The sequence below is a fragment of the Sciurus carolinensis genome, chromosome 5, assembly GCF_902686445.1.
Source record: "Sciurus carolinensis chromosome 5, mSciCar1.2, whole genome shotgun sequence".
In the NCBI taxonomy this organism is placed as follows: Eukaryota; Metazoa; Chordata; class Mammalia; order Rodentia; family Sciuridae; genus Sciurus; species Sciurus carolinensis.
In genome coordinates, this window is record NC_062217.1 from 169,731,064 (window position 1) to 169,743,108 (window position 12,045).

The 12,045-nt window shown below is 40.2% G+C and overlaps 1 protein-coding gene across 8 annotated transcripts in view; it reads right to left on the bottom strand.

Annotated features, from left to right (window-relative positions):
• The window catches only part of Eef1akmt2 (EEF1A lysine methyltransferase 2), a 38,570-nt gene extending 29,048 nt beyond the window's left edge, over positions 1–9,522 (bottom strand). For 5 of the 8 annotated variants that reach the window (XR_007108691.1, XM_047552180.1, XM_047552179.1 and 2 more), the window contains exons 1-3: positions 9,396–9,522; positions 8,086–8,151; positions 7,448–7,562 (exon numbers count right to left, since the gene is read on the bottom strand). Coding sequence is in view for 7 of the 8 variants with exons in the window: in XM_047552180.1 (XP_047408136.1) it covers positions 7,448–7,562; positions 8,086–8,151; positions 9,396–9,499 (285 nt within the window). In the remaining variant the exon portion in view is untranslated. Of the gene's footprint in view, positions 1–4,910; positions 5,048–7,443; positions 7,563–8,085; positions 8,152–9,395 lie in introns of those variants that run through there. The other 3 variants (XM_047552183.1, XM_047552184.1, XM_047552181.1) reach the window with 3 other exon arrangements.
• Between the last annotated feature and the right edge of the window lie 2,523 nt (positions 9,523–12,045).

Below are 12,045 nucleotides of genomic sequence, written 5' to 3' on the forward strand. Positions count from 1 at the left end.
ACAAAATTTGCAAGAAACAAATATACTCTCAGCAAATTAAGAATAGAAAGAAACTTCTTCAAAATGATATGAACTATGAACTTCAAAACAAACCTATGAACTAACATCATACCTATGAGTGAAATTAAAAACACTCTCTGAAAAAGGAAAAATAGACAAGGATGGCTTTTATCACCACTTCAACACTCTACTGAAGTCCTAGACAGTCAATAAGAAGGAAAAAAAGTTTTAAAAGATTAAAAAGGAAGATTGAATAAAACTACCAGTATTCCCAATGTGCAAAATTAGGTATGTAAAAAAAATCTAAAAAGAGGGTTGGGGTTGTGGCTCAGTGGTAGAGCATTTGCCTTGCATGCGCGGGGCACTGGGTTCACTCCTCAGCACCACATAAATAAAATAAAATAAATAAAAAAGAATTGTTATGTCTTCAAAAAAATATATAGATTTTTAGTCTCAAAAGGATAAATCATTAGTTTCTACAAGCAAACTATTAAAACTGAAAAGAATTTACAGGTTAAAAAGAGGTAAATAAAAGTGAGGTATACTTGTAAAAAGTACATTTCCTACACAGCAATGAAAATTAACAAACTGCTGTTACAAACAATTTGAGTGAATCCCACAGAATGCTGAATAAAGGACATAAGAGCACACACTAAAGAGTTCCACTTACACATTCAAAAACAGGCAAATTAATCTATGAAGATTTGGTCAATGGTTAGAACATAATGGTTACTTTTAGAGAAGACAGGGAATTATGATTGAAAGGAAGTTTAAGGTGAGTTTCTAGAGTTCTGTAATATACTACATCTTGAACAGGATGATTGTTAAAACATGGGTGCTCACTTTATGACAATTCATTGAGCTGTACATTTTGTGCACTTGAAGGTATATGTGTTACGTGTATATATTTCAAAAAAGCTTATCACAAATTTTTCTAAGCATGTTCCACTATTAAAACATCTTAATGGCTTACTTTTTTTGTTCCTAAAAGCAAAATCTAAGTTCTTTTTTTTTTTTTCAGTTGTAGATGGACACAATACCTTTATTTTATTTATTTTTATGTGGTGCTGAGGACCCAACCCAGTGCCTCACACATGCTAGGCAAGCACTCTGCCACTGAGCTACAATCCCAGCCCAAAACCTAAGGTCTTAAGCATGGCAAAATATGGTATGGCTGCTACCTTTGACTTAATTCTCATCTCTATCCACCCTCTATACTTCAAATCTCAATTTACCAAATTATTTATAGGCCCAGGGCAGGATATGCTGCTTCAACCTTTATGTCTTTACTGGTTCTATTGCTTGAAATTTTCTCTCTCTCACACGACACCCACTCACCATACACTGCCCCTGCAATTTCCACCATTTTGGACATTAACTCCTTCAAGACCATTCCCTATCCCTCTTTAGGGCTAACCACTCTCAGACCAGGGATATAGATCAGTGTTAGAGCACTTCCCTAGCATATACAAAGACCTGGGTTCAATCCCTAGTATGGAGAGAAAAATAAATAAATATAAAACAGTTGCCTCTCCTCTGTACTCAGTATATCTATCTATTACCACACACATCAAGCTATAGCCTAACTAACTATATTTCAGTCCATCTCTATAAAACTGCAAACAATTCAAGTACAAGATCTAAATTTTGATGTTTCCAGTGCCTAGCATAAGGCTTAGCACATGATTATTACTCAATAAATTTCACTCATTCATATCTGTGTCTACAAATCAGGCTGTAAAACCTTTTAGGATGAAGCCTAAATCTTTTTTTTTTCCCAATAACAATGATTTTTATTTTAATTTAACCGTTACAAAAAAAATGTAAAAATATACACATTAATGGGGCACTACGGAATGTTTGACACATGTATATATTATGCAATATTTATATCAAGTCAAACATTTGTTCCCTCAAATATTCATCATGTCCTTCTGGTGAAAACTTTCAAAAGCCTTTCTTCCAGTTTTTTGAAACGGACAGTCAGTATATTATTAATAACAATGATTTTTTTTAAATCATGCTAATAGGTCACAGGTACAAAATGTGGACAGGAGCATTATTTTAAGTTGCTAAAAACTGAAGACAACATATACTTATCAACAACAAGAGGTATTAAGAAATAATGGTATAGTATGTAATTTAATTCTACACATAAAAATCAACAAATCCTTGATACTTAACAACAGTCTACATCTTATACTTCTCCACAGCAATGAGCACACTGTAGGCACACAATAGTGATGATATAGTCAGTAGTGAACTTGTATCAAAATTCAGTTCCATGGACAAAATGCTCTTTACAAACCATAGGCCCACCTAAGGTAAGGTATATATGCCCTATTGGATTGCAAACGGCCATCTTCCTAGAGTTCTGGGCTAGAAGTAACCAAAAGAAATCACTTAGCCAAAATCCAAACCCAGAAAAATTAAGTAGCTTGTTCAAGGTCAAGGCTACAGCAAGAACCAAGAATGACTCAGATTCCCAGGTTTCTCATTTAGGCATTGGGATAAATCCCAAAAGACACAATCCCAAACAACTTAATCCAGAATGCTGAAATCCCAAAATATCAAAATCCCAGAAGTATAAAATCCTGAAAGATCAAAATCTTGAAAATAAAATCTGAAAAATATAATCTTTAAAAGAAAGATATTTCACAAGCCAGGTGCAGGTGTGTATGCCACTCAGGAAGCTGAAGCAGGAGGATAATGAGTCCAAAGCTACCCTCGGCAATTTAGCAAGGACTGAAGCAACTTAAGCAGACCCTGTCTCAAAATGAAAAATAAAAAAGGTTGGAGATATGGCTCAGTGGTTAAGCACCCCTGGGTTCAGTCCCCTAATTACCAAAAAAAAAAAAAAAATTACATTTTTAAAAAGAGATTTGAGAAACACAAACATGACAATGCTTCATAGGCCGGTTTATAGAACAAAAGACAATAACATATGTTTTGCAAGCATTAACATTGAGATACACTAATAGATGCAAAAGTGTAACAGTTATGACCAGACATATATTTGTAAAGAACGATATCAAACTAGTTATAATGGTACACACCTATAATCCCAACTACTGAAGAGGCTAAGGCCATCCTCCATAACCCTGTTTCGAAACATAAAAAGGACAGGGGATGTAACTCAATGGTAGAACAATGGGTTCAATGTAGTACTCAATGGTAGTACTGGGTTCAATTCCCAGTACTGGGAAACAAAACGAAACAAAACAAAACAAACAAAAATAGAATAGCCAGGCACAGTGGTGCATGCCTGTAACCCCAGAAGCTTGGGAGGCTGAGGCAAGGGGGTTCCAAGTTCAAAGCCAGCCTCAGCAACTTAGCAAGGCTCTAAGTATAAACCCTGTCTATAAATAAAATACAAAAAAGGTTGGGGATGTGGCTCAATGGTTGAGTGCCCCTGAGTTCAATCCCTGGTGCCAAAAAAAAAGGTCAAAAAGTGAAATATATAAACACAATGTGTACACCCAGTTTTATAATTGTGGTCATCTGAAATACTGCAAAAGACAACCTGTTTCTTTTTAGGTGACATCAAAACCCACAGTGGGTTAGCATCACACATGCACTTGCTTCAAGAGTAGAAATGGAGGGCTGGGGAGATAGCTCAGTCGGTAGCGTGCTCACCTTGCAAGCACAAGGCCCTGGGTTCAATCCCCAGCACCGCAAAAAAAAAAAAAAAAAAAAAAAAAAAAAAGAGTAGAAATGGAGAAATTTTAACTTTCACAAATGTAGATGTACAAAAAAGACATCTCTTCATTTAGAGGAATTTTCAATATTTTCATATACAACTACAAAACTTACACACTAAGTCAACATTGTGATAATGCATGTTTCCAGAATTTATAAAAAATTGCATAAAACAAATTAGTATTCTCAAAGTCTTTACATAATTTATACCTCTAGTATTGAAAATGATGTGACTATAAAACACAAAGCATAACAAATTATAAAAACTGTTGACAAAAGCAGAGGGAAAAAAAATCTGAAAATTCAATATAAGAAAACGTATTACGAGAATAGATTACAGGCAACTGCACAAAGGTAGTCCATAAGTGCTGATCAACTTTGATCATTAATTGTATCTTGAAGTCTTACACTGAGATAAATAGCTGTTTTTTTTAAGTATGGCTATCCTTGGAGAATACATTCACATTCCTTTTCTGTCGTACTGCTCATTTTGAAATTCTTCTATGATTCAATATAGAGCAACATAAGCATTCCCTATGAAAATCTGCCATTTTCTGCACCATGCTATGTTATTTTGATTACACAGAAATCCCTTCTGCACTCACTCAATATACAGAGAACAAGTTTGGCAGAAACAACACTTTAAAAAAAAACAAAACTGTTTTTTGTTTTGGGGTTTTTGTTTGTTTGTTTTTTGAGGTACAAGGGACTGAACCCAATTGTGTTCTACTACTGAGCTACATCCCCAACCCTTTATTAGTTCTATTTTGAGACAAGGTCTCACTAAGCTGTGGAGGCTTGCCTCAAACTTGCATCCTGACTCAGCTTCCCAAGCCACTGGGATTAAAGGTGTGTGCCACTGTGTCTGGCCATCATTGCCTATCTTATCCTACCAAGCACATAATCATTGAAAATCAGTCAGTGACTTCACTGGCCTCTTCAAGTAAATATGGCTTTAAATTCACGAAAAGCTCCTGGAATTTCATCAGCTGAAAGGAATGCCAATGCAGACAAATGACATATCTTTAAATTTTTTAATCCTTGCTGGATCACATCCATGGATAACACATTCACCTGACTTTTCTGTCACATGCCCTGGGTTGAATGGAAAACACAATTGTTGGTAACACCTTAACATTCATTTTTTGAACTCTTGATCACATCTAAATCCAAATCTGTCATTATGGTATGAGAACTTAACTGAAACTCACTTTCTTCTTCAAAGTCCACCAAATCTTCAAATAAACCTTTAAAAATGCTTCACGTTAACTGAGCATGGTGGTAGACATCTGTAATCCCAGTGATTAGGGAGGCTGAGGCAGGAGGATTTCATGTTCAAAGACAGCCTCTGCAAAAGTGAAGTGCTAAGCAACTCAGTGAGACCCTGTCTCTAAATAAAATACAAAATAGGGCTGGGAATGTGGCTCAGTGATTGAGTGCCCCTGAGTTCAATAACTGGTATCCCCCTGCCCCCCCAAAAAGCTTCACATTTTCTAGTCATTAATACAGAAAGGAGTAAATAAGTTCTTGAATTTTTAGATCCAACAGGGACATGAACTTTATGTAAGTGATAAAATAAAATTTAAGTGGGGTATTTTTGAAAGTCCTAGAAAGCACTACTATCCATTAGCCAAGGTGAGGCATATACTCATTTTTCTACATTAAACATAATAAGTATCTTCTTCAACAGTCAAATCCCTTTGCAAGAAGAATTCACCATTTAATGTGTTTTGTGACACTGGAGGAACCTATCTTTGATTCAGAATGTCCCTGAGTATGTCAAAGTCTTTGCATTCTCTGACAAAGGGTGTTTTTTTGAAAGTGAACATGCTACTGTGTGGAGGGACAGAAGCAGTACAGAGCTGAATGACTGACGGGGCGGATTCTTGTACTTTTCACCTGCATTTTCACTCCTGTAATCTTTGAGACACTCACTGCACTTTTATGAAGAATGGGGTTTTGTTGTGGGGGCTTTTTTGGTACCAGGGATCAAACCCAGGGACACTTAACCACTGAGTCACATCCTCAGTCCTTTTTTATATTTTTTCATTTAAAAACAGGGTCTCATGAGTTGCTTAGAGCCTCACTAAGTTGCGGAGGCTGGCTTTGAACTTGCAATCCTCCTGCCCCAGCCTTCGACTGCTGGGATTGCAGGTGTGCGCTGCCATACCTGGCTGGAAAGTAGTTTTGATCTACAAAGTTTGTAAGTACATGTTGTCCATTTGAAAGTTGTTATTGCTTGGTCATTGCAATTAAGTAATTTTTTGTTTTCACAGAACCAATTATAACTAGCTTTTAACCTTTTATCTTTAAGTAGACTAGTATACTTAAATTATCACTGCCTTTTTGTGAGGGAACAATATCCCAGATTTCTTCATGTGTTGTAAGGAATACAAAAGAACAACAATGTTTAGCTTCCCCAATACCAAATCCCTATTAATCAGGGTGCTTCAGTGAGACTAAGATATATACATATAGACATATAGGAAGGGATTTATGTCAGGTACAGTGGCACACACCTGTATACTCAGCAGCTTGAGAGGCTGAGGCAGGAGGTTCTCAAGTTCAAAGCCCACCTCAGCAAAAGCAAAGCACTAAGTAACTCAGTGAGACCTGTCTCTAAATTGAAATACAAAATAATAGGGCTGCAGATGTGGCTCAGTGGTCGAGTGCCCCCCAAGTTCAATCCACGGTACCAAAAGATACCAAAAAAAAAAAAAAAAAAAAAAAAAGAAGGGATTTATTGGGAGAATTGGCTGACACAATTATGGTAGCTAAGAAGTCCCAGGACAGGCTGTCTGCAAGCTGCAAAGTCTGAAATGCCAGTAGCATGGCTTAGTCCAAGTTCAAGGTCTCAGAACCAGGGAAGAAAATGGTGTTAACTCTTAGTCCAAGGCCAAAAAGCCTAAGGCCACTGATCTAAGTTCTGGAGTCCAAAGGTCAGGAGTTCTCATATTTAAAACAGCTTTCAGCTTTGTTTGTTCTCTCAAGGTTCCCAGTCTACTGAATTGTGCTCACCCACACCTTCCCCACCAACTCAGATTCAGTTAAGACTCAGATATTAACCTCCTCTGGAAAAAAAATCTCACACACACCAAAAATAATGCTTAACTAAGTTTCTCAGTATTCATTCCACCTAGCACAATGCAACTATCATACGCACAACTGAAAACATACTAATCCCTTCCCCAGAATTCAACTTTCTATCCCTCTTATATAGTCTCTTTTAAAAAAAAAAAAAGGGGGTGGGAGGGGTGGGGGGGAAGGGAAAAAAATAACAGAATGAATCAAACATTACCCTATGTAAATTTATGATTACACAAATGGTATGCCTTTACGCCATGTACAAATAGAGAAATGACACGTATCCCATTTGTGTACAATAATAAAAAAAATAAAGAAAAAAAAAAAAAACAGAACTTGCCATTTTTCAGGATTTTGGCTTTCAGGATCTAAAAACTTGGAATTTAATCTTTCAAGATTGTGATTCTCAGGATTTTAGACTTTACAGGTTTTGATCTCTGGGGATTACAACATTTGGGATCATGGCATTTGGGATTCTGACTGGCATTACTCCTTTACAGTGCTTCCTTACAATCCATGCAGTATCCCTTCATACCATGTGACTTCTCAGAGTAGATGGTATGACTGCTTCATTATATTTATAGATGATTAATATCCTCAATTTTACAACTTAAGAATTTCACTTAAAACTTGGTTTAAATACATGAACACTAAAAGTACCAACAAGTTCAACCAGGAAAACACCATTTCCAGTTCCAATATCAAGCACTGAAGCATCCAATGGAATCTTGTGTTTCTGCATCCATTTTATTAATCGATTCATACTCTCTTCCCCAAACCTGTTAGAAACAGAATCAGTTACAAATAACAGATACAAAGCAAAAGTTACAACTATATTCTATTTAAACTATTTATATCCTATATCCAAATAAGTCTTTTTTGAAAGTGAGTAGTGGTATTTGTAACTGCCTAAGCTTTGTCTCTACTGTTATTTAGGAGAAAACATCTCCAAAAACTCAACAGAATAGATAAGGTCAGTACATTATTTATTAATATTTCAATAGCATTAACACTTGAAAATATCCCATGACTGCTAAGACATCAGTACATGTTCATGGCTTAAAATTTTATTGCATATTGCAAAATAATAACTACAGAATGAAAATAATTTACTATAATACTATAACCAATTTAAAACTGGGTCATTAAAAGAGGAAAGAGATACTTTAAACCTACCCACTTAATCCAGACTCAATCCAAGATTCCCAAGATTTTTAGGCTTGATTTCTTCCATATAAGTGTACACAACATATATATATATACAATATTCTGGATCATAATTGATTTTTTTTCCTAACTCACCAGATTTCTCCTGTATCTCCATATTCTTGGAAAGTTTGTAGTTCTCTCTCATAGACAGCATCCCAACTATATAAACAATAAAATGCAAAGCAAGATTCTAGAATTAAACTGTACTGTGAAGCAAATATGTATCCAATACAACACAGTGTTACTTACATCAGATTTAAAACATTATTAGTGTTATCAATGAGTGCACATAATTCAATTTCATAATATACTTGGGTTAAAAGAATGATAAGTGTGGGCCAGCAAAGTAAGTTTATACATGTAAAATACTTAAAATATTCGATGCAAAATAAATGCTATATTAACTTTAGCTTAAAAAAATATAGAGACAACTGCCCAGGTATCTCTTAAGTCCCAGACCCAAGTCCAAAATTGACAGTACAGGCACAAGGTCATTTCTGCACATTTGGTTTTCAATGTGGAGACAGGATTTTCTACCAGTACAGCAGTTGCTCACAAACACAACAGATAAAATCTGCTTAAAGGTTAAATTAAGATTAAAGTTCTAAATCAGTATCTTCCCTCTGATATTTTCACCTCTCCCCGTGAAAATTAATTCTCCACTTAAATATTCTCTTAGTCATTTTAAGAAAACATTTTCCTATTCATCGTTAGAATCCCTGCTCCTTCTTACCCCTCCAAGTTATTTCTCCTTCTAACTTTTCTCCACATTTTTCATTCATCTAATAATTCACTAAACAACTACTACACATCTGTTTTGTATTTTGCAGTACTGGGGATGGAATCCAGGGTAGATTTACCACTGAGCCACAGCCACAGACTTTTTTATTTTAAGGAAGGGTCTCCCTAGGCTGGCCTCCAACCTGCAGTGCTCCTGCCTAAGCCTCCCGAGGCAAAGGGATCCAGGCGTGGCCACCGCGCCGGGCCTCCACGCGTTTCAGCAAGACGCCCCCAGCCACCTAGCTCGTTCCCCGGGTCTCGCTCCTCGGGTCTCCCTCCCCTCCCCGCGCCGGCGCCTAAGGGCCCGCCCGTCTCAGGTCTCAGGTCCGAGGACACGAGGCCCTCCACGGTCCCTCACTCGCCCACCAGCCCCACTCGCCGGCCCCCTCACCCGAGACCCCTAAATGGTCTCCCCAAAAGCTTTCAGAGCCCGTCCCGCACCCACGAGCCCCCGGGCTCCACGCGGACGAAGACAGGCTAACGGCCCCAGGGCGGCTCGGGTAGCCCTTTTGCAAGCCCCTCACCCGCCGGCGGCCCCCAGCCTCCCGGTCACGCCCCCACGCTCCCACTCCCGGCCCAGGCTGGCAGGCGCCATCCGCCCTCCTGTCCCGCGCCACACTCACTGCTCTCGGGTACCCAGTGCCGACGGGACGAAGCCATCCTCCGCGGAACTGCCCTTTCGTGACCGCGCGGCCGCAGCGCCGCCGCCGTCAGCGCCCGCGCTCATCTCGTTCCACTACTTACTCGGCCGTAGGGGTCGCCATAGAGATGCGGCGCGCGCAGAGCGGACGCCCGGGCCTGGCGCCTCTAGGCGGCGGGAGGCCGCCCTCTCCACTGCTCCGGGCCCTGCGCGAGGGCGCCGGGGGCGGAGCGCGAGCTGCGCCGGCTTCCCTGCTTCTCCCTGTGCCCCCGGTGCGGCGTAGGCAGGCAGAACCTCGGCTTCCACCTTGCGCTCTCCAGCCGGCGTCGGAAGTACTCCCTTCGTTGAGGCCTCAGCGCGACTTCATTTGTAGACTGCTCTTTTTAAGGGAGCATTCTAAATATTGCATTTTGGAAAACGGCGGGAAAAGGAGGCCACAGAAACACCTAAAACCGATCCTTCGCAACCCAAATGTGCAAGTCACTTCATTGCGGCACGTCGTGGGCAGAACTGGAAAGGGTGTGGGACAGTTCCTCACGTTATTGGCTTCCAGCGAGAAGGCTAATTTCGTTTGTGGCCGGATTTCTAGCTTGGAGTGAAAACTCTGACCTCTTCTCACTTGATGCTATCCGTGGACGTGGGATTTATGGCCAAGGAAATGAATGCCGCCCTACGACTCCCAGTATCAGTTCCAGCCACCAGGATCAGTTCCTTGAGGCAGAAATGGTAGCTACCACGGTGGGAGTCAGAACGCCAGAGTAGGTCTCAGCTCTGCCTGAACTAGGCACCTGGACTTGTCAAAATCTCAACCTCTGCTTCAGTTTGCCCCCGGAACCATGCTCCAAATAGATGGGTGACTTGTTCTACAAAATTGCTGGGTGTGTGAACCTGAGGTTACATGTACCACTTGGTCTGACTGCCATTAGTAGTTCTACAGTAGAATGCAAGAGATTCTTCGGGCATAGGGTCTGGGATTATTTTCTGCAGTAAGACTGAAATACGTCTGAGCCAGTATCATAGGCGAGGACCTCAGAGGCCTTCCAACCAAAAGAAGATATTCCCAAAGCCACATTTCTTTTGCCTAGGCAGACAGAAGTCCAATAACAAATCCGTAGAGGTAAACAGCCTCAGTAGCTCTCAGAAGTCCTAAATGTACATATCTTCCTATACGGCTCAGTGCCTGAGATCTTCAGACAACCACTGGTGATAGAATAAAGTAAAAGGCAGATGAGACTCCATGTGCATGGTGATTAAGGAATTTAAAGAGCATAAGTAACCTTATTACAGAGTAATAAAACCACCGGATACCCTGGCCAATTAGTGCTGCCCTGGGCGAATGGTTGTTTTGATCTTTCCTAGACTGGATGCTAGAGAAAGTAAACTTGAGTGTGCTCAGTGGGTGTTAAAAAGTTGTAGGTTCTAATTAAGAAGTACTGATGACAGGTAAGGCCATCTTCAACCCGTTGTCCTGCCAGTATTTAAGATGTTTTGCTCTGTGTGATGAAAACTGGGTGCTGGAGCCACCCACAGTTTATAGGGTTCCTTCCTTGTCTCCAGGCAGGATTATCCTGGGTGTTTAGTCCTGGAGACTGTGTGGGGCACCACCTCTGATCATCCAGGGCACCAGGATTCTTGTTAGGAGGAAAAGCTCAGTCAAGCAAGCTGCCCATCACCAGGGAGAAGCAAGAATCTGCAAAGGAACACAGTCCTGGGGCTGGGGAGATAGCTCAGTTGGTAGAGTGCTTGCCTTGTAAGCACAAGGCCCTGGGTTCGAACCCCAGCACCCAAAAAAAAAAAAAAAAAAAAAAAAAAAAGGAACACAGTCCTGCCTACTGAGTGCCAGTTACACAAGACAGGAGGGAGACACAAGTCTACAGAGTACTTCGGGTTGCACTCCGCTTCTCAGTTTTCTGATCCCTGCAGATTGGTACCCTACTCGACCACACCTCTTATGAAACTGCATTTCCAAGTGTTCTCCTGCACTTCCCAATTGGCAAAGCTCAAGGTCAATTTCAGGGTTTTCCCTTTCCTGGCTTTGCAACAGTCAGCGCCACTGAATGAACATTTCTTGAAAAACCCTCCTTGTTTTCCCACCACCTCCTGCTCTAAAGTGAACTTCTGAAAAGGGGCAGTGAACACCAGCTCTAGAGTTGGATCTCCAGGTTTTGAGTCCTGGCCTGATCATGTGTAAGCATGGCAAGTTTCTTAACTTCTCAGGGCATCAGTTTGCTCATGCTAGGTCAAGGACAATAATAGCACCTATCAAATGGGATGGCTTTAGAGAATAAATGAAATCAAGCCAGTCAAATCCTACCTGCTTGGCACCTGGTAAATGCTCAGTAAATGTGAGCTTGGTTTCTTCAACTACAAAGTGGAATTTAAAGTGGGTCTACGTTTTGGGAAAATTAAATTAATATGCTCTAGGTAAAGAGGTTGGAACAGGGCCACATATAGTCAGTGGTTAATAAATGTTAGCTATCATTCCTTTTGCAGATTGAGCTTCCCTAATCCAAAATGCTCCAAAATCTGAAATGTTGCACTCAAAAAGTTTCAGATTTTAGTTGGGCACAGTGATGCACATCTGTAATCCCAGCACCTCAGTAAGCTCAGTCAGGAGGATCACAAGTTCAAGC